The 14,416-nt window shown below is 49.4% G+C and overlaps 1 protein-coding gene across 1 annotated transcript; it reads right to left on the reverse strand.

Annotated features, from left to right (window-relative positions):
* CD180 (CD180 molecule) lies at positions 1,351 to 6,709 on the reverse strand. The gene is made up of 3 exons (XM_021381623.1): positions 6,487 to 6,709; positions 3,919 to 4,085; positions 1,351 to 3,248 (listed from the first exon to the last, which is right to left on the reverse strand). Exons 1-3 carry the CDS (start codon positions 6,574 to 6,576, stop codon positions 1,523 to 1,525), a joined length of 1,983 nt encoding a protein of 660 aa, XP_021237298.1. The 5' UTR covers positions 6,577 to 6,709; the 3' UTR covers positions 1,351 to 1,522.

Genomic DNA, 14,416 nt, shown 5'->3' on the forward strand with positions numbered 1-14,416 from the left:
ACTTCAAGTTCTAACTGACAGAAGTCCAGAATTGAATCTACCCCATGATGCTGGATAGTATTTCAGAAACTTGCAAAGATTAACGGCCCTCTTCCTCTTTCCAGCTGAACTACATAATCAGAAAGTGAATACCAGCTCAACATGCAGTTTTCCCTTTAAGTCACTGATATTTGCAGATCTGCAGTCCATGTCTGATGGTTGCAGTGCTTTTTTAGCACCTATTCCAGGCTATGAACCACCCCATGCTCTATGCACTCCACTAGTTGTCTGTTGCTTTCCCGAACCAAGAAATGTAGGAAGGAAACAACTGAAGCAGTAGGCCTCTCCTGAGGAGAGCCCAAACTGGCATTCATGCTGGATTGTCAGACAGTGCAACTATTGGCACTGACTTGCTTAACCAGTCCAATTTACAGATAAAGAGGAAAAGGTGCCTTGAATCCTGGGCTGCCGGGCTCTCCGTAGAGGGTGGGTTGTCCTCTGGCAGCAGCCTGGCCTGGATCAGTCTTTCTGGAAGTGCTTGCCTGTGGGGCTGGCAGCAGGCCAGCGGCAGTGGGGAATGCCCGTAAACAGCACAGAGCTGTGAGAAGAGCCCTGCTGGTGCCCACAGCATAGAAGTGTCCATGGGAAGATAGGTGTAAGATTTCTGAGGAACACCTTTGGGGCTGGAACTGAAAGTGAGTTTGTTGTCCTCGGTGCAAGCGTTCAAAGAGAGCTCAGCTTCCACCTCTCCAGGTGACCACAGCATCTGGCCAAATGCAGTCTGGAGCCTTACTGTGGTCAGAGTGAGGCCCCGCATTGCACTGGCTCTGCCTGGAGACAGGCGCCAGGCCATGCCTGTGCACTGCTGTGAGACGGCCGGGAAAGCACCAGTGCTAGAAGTAATGTTATGAAGAAGTCCAAGTGAGCAGGCATGGCAGCCGCTACCACTTGGCCAAATGCACGTATTCTTTTTATCAGAATTTAAAGAGAAGCATGATACAGGACATTTGGTCTGCCCTGCTAGAGTGGATCTTGAGACTGTATGAATGTTGCTCCAGTCCATCACAGAAAGCTGTGTTTTTTGTTTTAACTGAGCAACATACAGTACTGCCAGCAAACAACATTGTTCCTCAAGTGTGTTTAATTGAGGGTGAGAAGGGTGAGAGTCTGTTGTTGTTTTGTTGGGAGTGCTGTGGATTTTTTATATTTTTTTGTTATTATTTTATTTTTAAGAGAACCAAGATTTGTACTTCAGCTCTTGGATCTTCCCTCTATGGGCGCCTTAGCCCCGGCGGTTATGACAGCGGTGCTAGCATGGAGATGAACTGGGGCATATCCTTAAGATAAGTTAACTCATGTTAAAAGCTCAGATCACAGTTTATTTTTTCCAGGTCCCATAAAAGATATTTTATTATTTTTCTAAAAATTGTAATGAAAATAGTGTTACAGTGGTTACATGAAATGCAGGCCACAAGCAAAGTAAGTTCTCTTACATCCAACCCCCTTGCTGCACAACGATTTACACCATGTGCTCACAATAAACTCAGATTTGCTGATAATTTCGCTTGAAATAGTGGGCACCCCAAATAGAGATGGTGACACAGATCAAAACAACCAGGACAACTGCAATGATTCCTGCAATGCTGATCCCACATGAGACTGAGATGGTGGCCAGCGGAGCCCCAGCTAGTGATTTGGGTTCAGAACATGTTGTTCCTTCAGGGTCTTCAATTTTATCCAGATTCTGCCTGTACCAGATGATGAAACCAATATTGGAGCAGGTGCATTCCAAAGGGTTGTAACTTAAATTGATTACACTGTGGCCAGGCAGGGACTCTAGCTGGTCACGTGGTACAATATGGATCTTGTTGTAGGCAAAATTGAGGTAGATGCTCTTGAGTTTTGAAAATACACCTGTGCTAAGTGCAGTAAACTTGTTGTGGCTCAGATCAACATGCCGTAACTTCCCAAGGCTGTGAAAGGCTTGGTTGTCCAGTGCTGTCAGCTCACAGGATGATAAAATTAGCACCTCTAAATTGGATAGCTGTTGAAACAGTTTGTCCTTTGTCATGATCCCTGACTCAAAAGTGTTTTGACTAAGGTCCAAGACCATGAGGTTTTCCAGGCCTTGAAAGAGATGCTGAATGCTGGTATTAATGTAGGAGGAGGAAAGGTTCAGGACTTGCAAAAGATGAAGATTCTGGAAGGGACCCTGTGAAGTGGCAATGTGAAGATGAGTGAAAGATACGTCCAGCAGCTCCAGGCTTGCACCCTCCTTGAAAAACACATCTTGGATATGGAGCTTCATGTTGTGGCTCAGATTTAGGTACTGAAGGCTGCTCAAGCCATTCAGTGCTTTGCTGCAGCAGTCGAGGCTTTCAATGTGACTGTGACTTAAATCAAGATGCCGGAGCTCTGCCAGACCTTCCAAGCAGCCAGAGCCCAGCTGCAGTGCCTGCAGGTTCCCTTTGATGTGGAGGTGGGTGAGGGATGGGAAGGCAGCGGAGCTGATGTTGCAGAGGTGCTGGAAGGAGTTGATGCTGAGAACTAGCTCCCTGAGTGAACTCATCCCACTGATTCCAGGTGGTAAAGCACTTATGTGGGTGTGGGTTAGGTCCAACTTTCGGAGCTTGGTCAGACAGTGAAACATGGCAGCATTTAGGTTTTCGAAATGCCGTAGCTGTAGATAGAGATCCTTGACAGAGATGTTGCAGAGGCCTTCTAAAACACTTGGAGTTATGTCAGGCTCCTTCTCCCCACTGCTGAACGTCCCCAGCCAAAGGGTCTGGGTGGTGGAGTTCCGTATCCCTGCAAGGACCCCAGGGATGTCAGCACAGCCCCCGAAGTCCAAGCTGTAGAAGTGGGATTGGAAAGCTCCAGGTTCGATTTGTAAAATGTCATTGCCTTTAAATATAAGAGTCATGTTACTGGTCTTCTGCAAAACGCTGACATCTTCTGCCGTGATTACTCGTATATGGTTCATTTGAAAGTCAAGATGCTTGAGGTTTTGAGTTGGAAAGTTGGGAGGGAGCTGCAACAAAGAGATGTGGTTGCTGCCCAAGATGAGGGTGTTCAAGCTGTCCAGATTTGTCATCGGAATAAAGGATATCGTGCTTATTCCTGTCTGCGTTAAGACAAGTTCCCTCAGGGACTGAGGGCCGGCAAACGCTGTATCGGATAGGAACATAAGCAGGTTTCCAGTCAGCACAATGGTCTGCAGCCGCTTGTTGTTGTGGAAGGCATCTTCATACACCCAGTTGATCTGAGACCTTGAGAGAGCAATAGAAACCAGCATCAGTGGCTGTACTGTGAAGCCCTCACATAATATGTGATATCCCAGGCTGCACATCATGTATGTAAAAAGTCGTGACAAGTTGTCTTCAGTGGGATACAAGTGTCCTTCCTTTCTTTCCAGAGACACTTGTCTGGTATTTGTAAGCTCACATTTAAGTGTAGGTACCTAAGTAGGAATCTGCACTGCAGCAGAAGACTCTGCCCTGAAACGGGTGTGAGGAGGTGCTTATGGAAGTTGGGAAGATATAAGCTTAATAAAATGAAAACTTTTTTTTTGACTGAAAATGTTGGGCGCTTACAGCGACCAAACTTGTCTTTCCTTAGGTTGTAGGGAACAATATCTTTAGAAAAAGTACACAAAAAACTGTTCTCATGTCTTTACAGGTCTTGGTAATACATGGAAAATGCACATTTCACCCACTGCCCTGCAAATGATTGTTACTGGAGGAGAAGCCTGGAAGATGCCCAAGGGGATCAGTCTTTGCTTAGCAAAACACCTCAGCAATCATCTGCAAGTGCTACTGGTAGCTTCCCTGTGAAGACAGGGAGCTGCTGTCCAGGCTCACTGCTGAAGCTGCCAGCTGAGGGCAAGGGTGGGAGGGGCTGACCAAGGTGATGTGCAGAAGTGAGAATGTTCTCCCATACCTCGTCAGGTCCAAGTAGAGAAGGAACTCCAGCCCAGAGAAGGTTGAATTCTGGAGGGATGGGAGAATGTTGAAGCTGAAGTCGAGGATTTCTGTTGTGACGGGTAGACTTCCAGGAATCTCCCTCAGTCCTAAACCTTCACAGCTATAGCTTTTATTTGGTGTAATCTGAGGAAAGTGTTACAGTGAAAATCCAAGAGGTACGTACTGTGAATGTAAATAGGAAACTATCCCACTCTAAAAAATAAACAATTTTGAATTATTTAAAAATTCAGCAGCCAGAACCCTGTAAAACACCACCACGGGCTTGAAATGCACAACCCCCAGGGTTCTGTAGAGTGTGCTTTCAAAAGGAACACCTTGCATCTTGTGCTAATTTGAGATGTCTCATCTGTAGTACTTTCTTATCAAAATTAACACACTCAAGGCATGTTTACTGTTCTGGATAAATTATTAATCCCTAAGAAAGGATCCCCACAAGGTAGTTCAAAATTCTGAATGTCATGAGTCCTGTAACAAAGATTACACTTGGAGAAGTCATACAGAAAATCTTACAGGAAGGAAGTAAAAAAGAGCTAGCCCCAGGAATGTTTCCAGAAGGAAGAGGTCCAAATTAACTTGATTCCAGCTGCAGTTACGCTCTGCAGCAAGGGAGGAGTTAGATAGAGATCATACCTGATAGGCCAAGCCTTTAAAATTCCTATCAGGGCTTTTCAGTTTAAGCAAAAATGAATCTGTCTGTCTGTGGAGAAGGACACTCTGTGAACACTAGGGAAGCTCATCAAACAGGGCTAGCCTGCCTTGGCCTGCTGCCCACCTGAGAGCGAGCGGCTGGAGCTGCGACCGCTGCAGGACCACATCCTGTTGCCTGGGCCTGGGCTGAGGGGCAGCCTCCAAGGGGCCCTGCTGGTGCTGGCAATGCCCAGAGGAGCTGCAGGACACAGACAGTGTCACAGGGCCATTCGTGCCCACACCTCCCAGCTAAGGACAGCCTTGTGTCACCACTTTCTCCCCAGAAGCTGTCAGGCCACCTCCAGCAGCATGCAGGGAGCCCTGCAGGAGCCTGCAGTGCTGTGCATGGAGCCTGCCAGGAAGGGGAAGGAAACAGCAGGTGTGTGTCCCGTGGACATGGCAGCACCATGGGGCTCTGCTGGGGCTCTGGGGACAGTGTGAGGCAGGGTGAACGCTGGAGACCAAGCCATATCTCTGTGGCCTGGAAGGTGAGGTGGTGAAAACTGGAGCAGGGAGAATGATGTTCATGGTAGTTAAAGGATGTGCAGGGAGAATGGTTTTTTCCTCCCTTCTTGGTGCAGCCAACACAAGGAACATCTTCGTCACTGTCAGAGAGATGGAGCACTGTAACAGGCTGCCCAGAGAAGTTGCAGAGACTCCTTCTCTGGAGAGATATTCAAGACCCACCTGGATGCTTTCCTGTGCAATCAACTGTAGGGAACTGCTCTAGCAGGATTTTGCACTAGATGATCTCCAGAGGTCCCTTCCAAGCCCTACAATTCTGTGATTCCGTAACACCTGCTCCTGAGGGGAGCCAGGGAACATGGGGAGAAGGTGGTGGGAAGTAGGGTGGTACGGGCAGCAGTGTGATGCCGGCCATGCCTCCACTGCCCCTTGGAGCCCCACAGCCTGCCTGGGGCCTGGTGTGAGAGCAGAGATGGAGGTGAGAGACACACCCGAGCGGTGCTGGTATCTATGGAAACAGCAAAATGCAGACATGGAAAACCCGACACTTTCCATAGCAGCAGGTGACGCATGGAGCTGCCCACTGCAACATGCGGCTCAGAGAGATAAAGAACACCTAGCTGTTGCCATAGAGCAGAGCACTGCCTGCGTTCCACCATAATGCAGTGAGTTTGTTCCCTGCCCGTGCCACGGGGCAGAGAGCAAGGCTGGGGAGCCAGGGAGCAGCCATCCCTGGGGCATCCCACTCTGTGGCTCTGGCACCTGTGTAAAGATGTCAGTAAGGGATTCACTTCTGGCCCCGTATGTGCAGGGAGGGAGGCTGTTGTCCATGGCGCTGTCTACCTGAACCAAAATCTTTGCCTTCCCTCACCCTGCCATCTCCCACTTCAAAAATTCAAAATAAAAGCTCTGAAGACCAGTCTTTGCCTTTGCCTTGAGAAAACCCTGTGCTTTCTCACTGTCCTTCTGGGACACAGCACCTCTGCTGAGCAGGACACAGAGACACCTCTCTCACCCTGCGCACCAGGTGCTGGCTGGATGGGCTGCATAGTACAGGAGACGCAGTCCAGAACCCACACTCTTTCTGGCTCTGCTGTCTGCTGAAGAGCCCCTTGAGCATTATGTCATCCTTCACTTCTCGGGAGACCCAGAGTGCTGCAGCATGGCTGCGAGGAGGAGGAGGAGGAGGGAAGGACGTGGGTTCCACCAGGCACATGTCCCAGAGCTCGCTTATGGCTCTGACAGAGGCCTCCAGCCCCAGGAAAATGTCTTGGTGCCTTGGAGCTCTCGGGTGCCAACAGGCAAGCTCAGGCCAGATCCTGCCACCAACACATACAATCTCTATGCTGGCAGACTGGTGACCGGCACTCACCTTGGTGCAGGTTGCATCCACCATATGGGCGACTCTGCAGCTGGCACAGGCAAGCGCGGCAGCAATCAGAAGGCAGGAGCTGCACACCATGGCTGAGCAGGGTGGGTGGGAGGCTGCCGGAGTCTTTCCTTGGAGAGAGTGGGGCAGCGCAATGAAGGTCGGACAAGTCTGCTGAAAGCAAGTTTTAAGGAAAAATTGTGCTTGGTAAACCTCCTGGTCTCAGTGTGAGTGTGGCAGTAGTTTTGGACAGAAAGAGGAACTTCCCACATTAAGTATGGTCAAATGACTGTGCACTGATGTTTATCTGGGGTAGGACAGATTTTAAAAACTGAAAGTGAGGGGAAAGGCTTTTTTTTGTGCTTATGCAGAATAAAACATCTTCATTAATTACAGCGGAGCTGTTATCTGTGCATGAAGAAGGGGGAGGAGCAAGGAAAGGGAGATGAGAATGCAGTGCTCATGCATGAAGAGCTCAGCGCAAGAGAAAGCCTGAATCACATGAAAGTTGGTGTGTTGCTTGTGAAATTACAGAACTTGTAAAGCAACTAAAATACAGGCACAAGCCTATTGCAAAGGGGGTTACTGCTGAGAATGGGTTCTCTTGTTAGAAATAAAGCTGAAAAGCAACAGCTGAGTCTGGAAGTGATGCCTTTCTGTTTGTATTTTGGTTAAGAGTTAGGTTAGGTGAAGACTGTTTTTTTGGAAGTGGGACAGTACTTCAAACCATCCTAGCATGGGCATGTGTGTAGCTCCTGCAGGTGAGAGGAGATCCAGGTCCGGGATTGCGTGGTCCTTGCCACCAAGCACAGCATGGCTGTGTGCTCACTCTGGCCAGACAGACAGACATGGATTTTTTTTTCTTTCTTTTCACTGGCTAAGTCATTTGTGTGATAACTTGATCTCAGCAGGCCAAGCCCAGCAGCCTGCATGCCAAGGAGTGTTTTTGTAAATAAGCAGGATGTGCAACACTGGGCTCCTGGGAGCATCTGTCTGCTGGGCAGAGCCTCCCAGCAGCCAGCTGCTTCAACATACAATGGCAAAAGAGGAGAATGATCCCAAGTGAGAGCAAAGCAGCCACAGCCTGGACAGCAGCAGGAGCAGGCTGGTGTGTCTGTCAGGTGCTACCCAAGCCACGGCTGTGCTTGTCCCTGGAACTGGGCAATGGCAGGAGGGCCATCAACATGCAGGAGCAGTGCTTAGAATCTAGTGCAGAGCGAAGTCCATATTACACCTTTGCATAAACTCTTTGTGTGGTCTTGGTGTACTCATGTCAGCCACAAATGTACCTTGCACAGCTCTACAGCTGTATTTGTTTGCTGATAGGATGATCTGTGCTCATCTAATAGAGCTGTGTTTTTTGTTGCTGTTTCTGCAGTTGTTCTTAATTTATGAAATTCAAAAGCAAACATTCTCTGAATGACAAGCTGGAAAGCTCACTGGTATCCCCTCCCTCCCTCTTTCACAGCCAGCTCCACGTTCACTGGAAATCCTGCTTCCCCTGCCAGCCGGGAGCAGAAAGTTCAGATGAACTTGTTCAGGATGTTTGCTGCTTGTTCCCTTCCTGTGCTCCAAGCTAACACTCCGAGCATTTTCCTGGCTGGCAGCAGCTATGGCTCGCACCCTACCTTGCTTTTGGGAGGCCACAAGCCCTGCTGGCATGGATGCCTCCGCAAATCACCCACACCAGAAACCTCAGTTTTAAGAAGAATTGGTTGTTCTGGAAGAAAAATTCCTAAAATTAGGAGGAGAGAGCAGTCAAAATGAAAGCTGCCTCTCCCTGGTGTGCAAATTTGTTCTTATGATGTGTTGTGTAATTCACATATGATTAGCATAGAAATAACTGCAGTGATTTACTTTTTTATGAGGAAACAGGAAGGGTTTTGTTACAAATAATCCCAGGGCCTGCCTCAGTTATGGGCAGTGAGGGATTCGCTGTTGAAGTGAAATCGGAGGACTGGAGTTCCACTGCTCATCTAGGAGCTGGGGAGCACAGCAGCCATCAGAGGTGTGTGAGCTGTTCCCTGAACACCCATCAGGTTAATTCCACTCTCTGTGCTCATAAGAGGCTGCTGTCCCCTCCCCAGCATCCTCCTGTTTGTAATTTTACATTGTCTGTGTTTAGTCCCCTCTGATGATGGGGGATTCGACGGCGTGCAAACTCAGGTACTGATAGCCGGTGCTGGACACTGAGTGCCGTGGGGCCAAGCCAGCTGCCTGCTCTGCACCACCCCTCCCGCAGCCCCAAACCATTCTAATCTGATTTCTGTGCCAGACAGAAAAGCAGCGCGAAAGGCTCACCAGCAGGCAGGTGACTCACCCCAGTGTGTGCCCATGTCCCTGCTTCGTGCTGCGGCTCTGGCCTGTCCCCTGTCGATGCCGTCAGCCTGGCCAGCATGGCATGGCCACGGGCATTGCGTCAGTGCAGGCTGTTATTGGGGTGCGGGAGTGCTGGGACTGTGGCCCACGTCCCACTGTGGGCAGAGGGCCCGTGTTTGTTTGCCATCGCAGAGCCTCTCTGGGACACTGTGCTGGTGTGGTGTCAAAGCCATCCAGCTAGCCCACTGGGTGTTAACAGGAGGTGAACTGTATCAATCTCTGGGTCTTCCACAGCTGTGAATAAGAAGGGATTTGCAAAACGGAACCGTGGAGCTTCCAAAATCTGTCTATGTAGGATCAAAGGATTAGAACAATTTTCATTCATTTCTTCAAGAATGGATTTCAAGATTTTTCTTGTGTGTAGTTTTCCTTCCTACTGCAGAGATATACACACTTGAACGATTTCTTTAAATTCTAGGTGTGGGTGCTAGGCTACATCTGGCCTGTGAGCATTCCTGCGACTGCAGCACCCCCACCCCAATAACTCTCTGAGCTGAGCTCTGGCACCCCTCCTTGGCTCCTTGGAGGAACATCAACATGCCTGTTCATACTCTGGCACTGATGTTGTTGCTGAAAGCACAACACGGCTTCAGCCTGCAGTTTCCATGGCTAGAGGTAACCACCTGCATGGGTAATTACGTTGGCATCTCCTGGCAGAGGGAGAGAACCAGATCAGGGCTGCAACTTCAGCGCTTTGTATAGAAACGTCCCAAATTAGTAGAGTTCCTTTCCTGCCATCTCTGAGGATAGTTTGTTCCCACATGGGCTTTATATGAGACAGCTTTCGAAAGGGGTCGTGGCACTGTGTGCCTACAGATGCACTCAGCTAAGTGCTGCTCCTGCAGGGCTCTGGGACCAGCATGCTTTTGGGGGAGATCAGTGCCATTTTGTTATTGTGCAGAGTGAACAAAGCCTCAGCTGATGTTTGAAGCTTGTTAGGGACCCTGGGGACACCAAGCTTCCTGGCCCTGTGCCGGCATCCTGTGCTCACTGTGTATCTGCCAGGAAACCCGTGCTGGCTGTGGCTGGGACATGCGACGCCACATGAAGTCCTGCAAACAAATGCAAACCAAAAATATTCAGGACAAAGCGCTAGAAAACTGCTGATGGGAGTTGGAGATTGATTAATTACAGACATGTTGTACATTCAGCTGCAAAGGGGGATGCCTCCTATATTCTCCCTGCAGATATTGTTCCTGTTTAATGTCTGCTGTTGTGTTACCCTCAAGCATCTTGTGATTTTTTCAAAAAAATTAATTCAGGAAGTGAGATCTGAGATCCTCTGGAGCCTCTGTTACTCCTTGAAACAGCTGTTAGATTACTCCCTACCCCAGGACAGAATGTCCGTTCCTTGCTAAGCTCAGTGTGCTCAGTTCCCATGCGCTGTATTAGTAATATATGGTTAATATAAAATGCAGATTTCAACAATTTGTGACAAGCCATTCTGCCCACCTTCCAAACTTCCCTTTTCTTCATGTGGTGGCTATGGGAGCTGATGTGTTGAGACTAATTGCAGAACTTTTGGCACAAGCTCTTTCAAATGACAAAAGAGCATTGCAAAAGGAAGTCCTGTTGGTAGATGATGCAAATTGCCATTTATAGAGCTCTGGTAAGAGAGGAAAAGCACCTCCCGTGGACCTTCAGGCCAGAGGAACTGGTTGGGAGCGTGTGTGGTTGGAATTGCACCATGCTGCCATGTCCTTCAGGCAAGCGGGTGGCTTTGGTGCAGCTGCATGGGCAGGAGGAGCTGAAACATGGCTAGCTGCAGCTCCCAGAGCTGGAAGAAACTCAAAGCCACTGCAACAGGGAGAGAAAGCTTTGGTGCAGTGGCAGCACTTGGGCTACACTTTGCCGGGTGTCATGCAGTCTGAGGTTGTATCCCTGGGTGCTTTTGCCTGCCTCAATCCACTTCCTGAGTTTTTCTCCTTTTTCTTTCCCATTCCCATCTACCCATTTTGCACTAATGGTCTTTGATTAGCATCTGTGTCCACACTGAGTAATATACTGCTGTGGTCATGACTGCCTGTTCCAGCTGGGAACACATTTATACCCTAATGCTGGTTTGGCACCGTCCATTATCCTTTCCATCCCTCACAGACATATTTGCCTTTATTGCCAAACGTGATCCTTGCAGATCTGGTTTGCTGCTGACAAAACAGACTGACTTCATGGAAAACTCTGCATTTAGTTCTGTGTGGCTGTGGCTGGATGATGCCCATGAGCTGGGCATCGTGGTTTTGGAAGGAGGGCATGCCCATGCTGAGTGAGGACCAGAGATGGCCGAGTATTGCAGCCCTTTGGAATGAATCCTCTGCGGCTCACACAGGCTGCTCGTGCTGCAGCCCTGTCCCACAGGCAGCATCTTGGCTACAAGTGAGCTGCTGGTCGAGTAATGTTTCCAGCTCAGAAGCAAAGCCCCACCTGAAGGAGTGTTCCCAATGGGTGCTGGCACTGCAGCCCATCTTAGCGCTGTGCTGATGAGTTGGGCATGCACAGCCCAGTGCAGCTGGGCCACTTTGCATGCCGATAGGGGAGCCAGGGGCTGCACAACCTGGGCAGGCATGCATCTCTGCCAATCTACCAGTTCCATGGGATGTGCTTTGTCCCTCCATCAGAGAGAAATGCTCTTTGTGGACATGCCAGGGCCACAGGACTGGCCCTACACTTCACGTAGTCCCTGAAGTCCCTACAGACTGCTGCTGTGTGGCTGTGAGAGGGAGGGAAGTACCTTACCCTGTGCTATTTTTCTGCCCAGACAGTAAGTGGTGCAGGCAATAACACTGCACAGATGGTCTTTTGTACAGAGGTGGAAGTAACTCTTTGGAGGAGGAAGGTGGTGTGAACAATGGCAGGAAAGGAAATGCCCATGTTTCAGACCAGATTTCCAAAACCTGCCTCCCAGGTTGTCCCCACTGGATTTCAGCTGCCTGGGCAGCATGTACAGCAGCATGTGTCTTCCTGCTGGTCCCAGCTCTGTGTTGCTCAGCATGGAACCATGATGCCCAAAGGGCTCAGGGCTGCCTGGAGGGTCAGGGTTGGCAGCAGATAGGGCAGGTTGCCCACTGCCAGAGGAGTGCAGCCAAGTACCCAGGGGAGCTGCCCTTTGCTTCCTTTGCACCTGCATCTCAGCATGGTTTCACTAAGGAGACTGTTGTACTAGTGGTCAAGTAGCCTGCACTGCTGGCTTGTGGATGTCCTATGCAGCTCATGTTTTTTTTTTTTTTTTTTGTCAGACCTCTTCAGCCTGAAGGATGCAGTATTTTCCTAGATGGTTTAAGCGGTGGTAACATGCAAAGCCAAAGGACGTGTCCTTGATGCTGAAATCCACTTATCTCCCCTCTCCCCCAGGACATGGATTAAAAAGACTTTCAAGATAAACTCTGTTATGAAAGGCTAAGGGTAAAAAGTGGAGCCTGGATAAACAGGAGAATAAATCCCTCTGTACATTAGGAAAGGGGGAGTGATTATTATTTTAAAACGTAACCCATAGATCTTATGCCGTGTACTTGCTTCATATTCATGTTTGAGAGCATTGCTTATCTAAACTGGAAACTCTGGAAGATAGGAACGTATTTGAGCTGTGTGGTGCAGATGTCCTGTCTGGTTTGCAAGCACTCAAAATGGGGTGCAGACATGCCTGAAATAAGCTGCAAAATAAGAAGAGGGAACTAGGGGATGTAGATGAGGAAAAACCTAACAACAGCTCAGTAAGCCACAGGCTGCAGCTGTAAACGAATGGCAAAGGTAGAGGGCTGCGAAGAGTGAAGAGGCTCTCTGGGAGGACGTCTGAAGTGGAGCTCTGTGGGGCAAAGCATGAAGCCGCCACTCTGCCTCAAACCTTTCTGTGAGCTCCAAGCTGGTTCACGCAGTAACCACATAACTGTCATAATTGTTTGTGAGAAATCAGATAGAACACATTTTTTTTTTTCTGTTGGCTTTGTGCAAAGACTTTTTTGTTGGTTTGTTTTATTTAAACCTGCAACTTGGAGTCAAACTCTGGGAGAGAAGGGACTAACAAACTCCTGCTGATGGGAACCTAACCCACAGTTGGCACACGCACACGGGAAGCGTGCTGCCAACACTTTTTACAGCTTTTCTCTCAGTTCGCGGCCATTTGCTCCCACTCTGCTGCTGACTTCCACGAGATGGAGCTATTCTAACACGGGTTATGAGCTCCTGGAGCGAGTGGGCGGCAGGGGAGAGCTGCGCACTGCTGCGTTTCATTGCCATGACAATATTTCCGAACGGGTCAGGCTTTTATGAAAAATTATCATTAGAAAAGTATACATTTATATGCTGCTGGACCTAAATGTGCTCGATGTTCATTTTGCCAGGCTGCGTCACCAACATGCTCTCTGGAAATTACCCCATGCACATTGCTGCCAGGGGGTGCAGCTGTGTGCAGAGCATCTTCAACCCACGCTGGGGCACACGAGCCTGCCTGTACAGTGGTATGGTGGCCCTTTCACGTGGCATTTCTGCCCTTTTCAATTTACAGGAATCTCTCTCTGTGTCCCTTCTCCTCGTTCCAGGGCCCTCTTGCTCCCTCTCTGCTTTGCCCCCATTAGCCCCGTTGCCCACTGAGCATCACTGCTGAAGCAAAGTCACATGGATGCTGTTGTCCCATGATGTCCTCTGCTCCTCATGGCATGACCTGGCCTTTGGACAGGTCACGCCCGTGGAGCCAAGCTCCCTGTGCTCAGTCTTTCAGGCACACCCTTGTGATGTCCATCAGCTGCCGCTCAGGCAGAGACTTTCCTCTGGGGAGTTTCTACAGGAACTGCCACAATTAAGCCCAGGGTTATATGTGACATTTACAGTGCTTTGAAGGAGGGTATCCTGAAAATGTTCTGCTTGCGTTGCAAGCTACTCTGTGACAATGGCAGCATGTCCCTCTGCAGAGTGGAGATAGGCTGTATCTCTATGACAAGACATCACTGGCCATGTCTGCCAGCCCTTTATGGCCAACCCCTGCAGCAGGGTTTCCTGCCTCCTGCTGGGTTCTGGTGCTGCTGCAGTAATGTAAGCACAGGTCAGTGAGACCAGGTAGGGGGCTGCTGCAGCTGGCTCTGCTAACACTGCACCTATCCAAATTCCCCTGTGAAACTGTAATTTGCATAGACTGGAGCATAGATGTGTTTATTTTTTTTTTAATCCAGTGTTCGTTAGCATCCCCTCCCCAAGCCCAAATTTTCCATTGGAGAGGACTCCAGAGGAGATGTACAAAACCTCTCAGGAGCTGCCCAGCAGAGGGACATCCCCTTTCCAGGTGCTCCTGGGGCAAAGCAAGATCTGTGGCACACTGCAGGCACACGAGTGCATAGCAAATGATGATGGTTCTTGTTTTAAGGGGCAACACCCCTGTGATTTCAGTGACTTTAACCTGGAGGCCATCCTGGAGGCTGAAGAACACAGACCTGAGGCTTGGAGGCCTGGACAGGAATCAGCAACCTCATGGTTGGGGAGCTCTGAGCTGTGGGCACTGAAGTTCTCTCACCCTTCTCCCCTGCGAAGCCCACCAATGTGACCTTCCCTGTTCATCTACTGGCCAGAA

This window comes from Numida meleagris, chromosome Z (genome assembly GCF_002078875.1).
Source record: "Numida meleagris isolate 19003 breed g44 Domestic line chromosome Z, NumMel1.0, whole genome shotgun sequence".
In the NCBI taxonomy this organism is placed as follows: Eukaryota; Metazoa; Chordata; class Aves; order Galliformes; family Numididae; genus Numida; species Numida meleagris.

Bases quoted from the DNA above. Each gene is read 5' to 3' on its own strand.
- CD180 (XM_021381623.1), bottom strand. From the start codon at position 6,576: ATGGTGTGCAGCTCCTGCCTTCTGATTGCTGCCGCGCTTGCCTGTGCC. The intron at 4,086-6,486 runs GTGAGTGCCGGT...CACTTTCCTCAG, and splicing joins TGGATGCAACCTGCACCAAG to ATTACACCAAATAAAAGCTA. The intron at 3,249-3,918 runs GTATGGGAGAAC...TGCTCTCTCAAG, and splicing joins CTCTACTTGGACCTGACGAG to GTCTCAGATCAACTGGGTGT.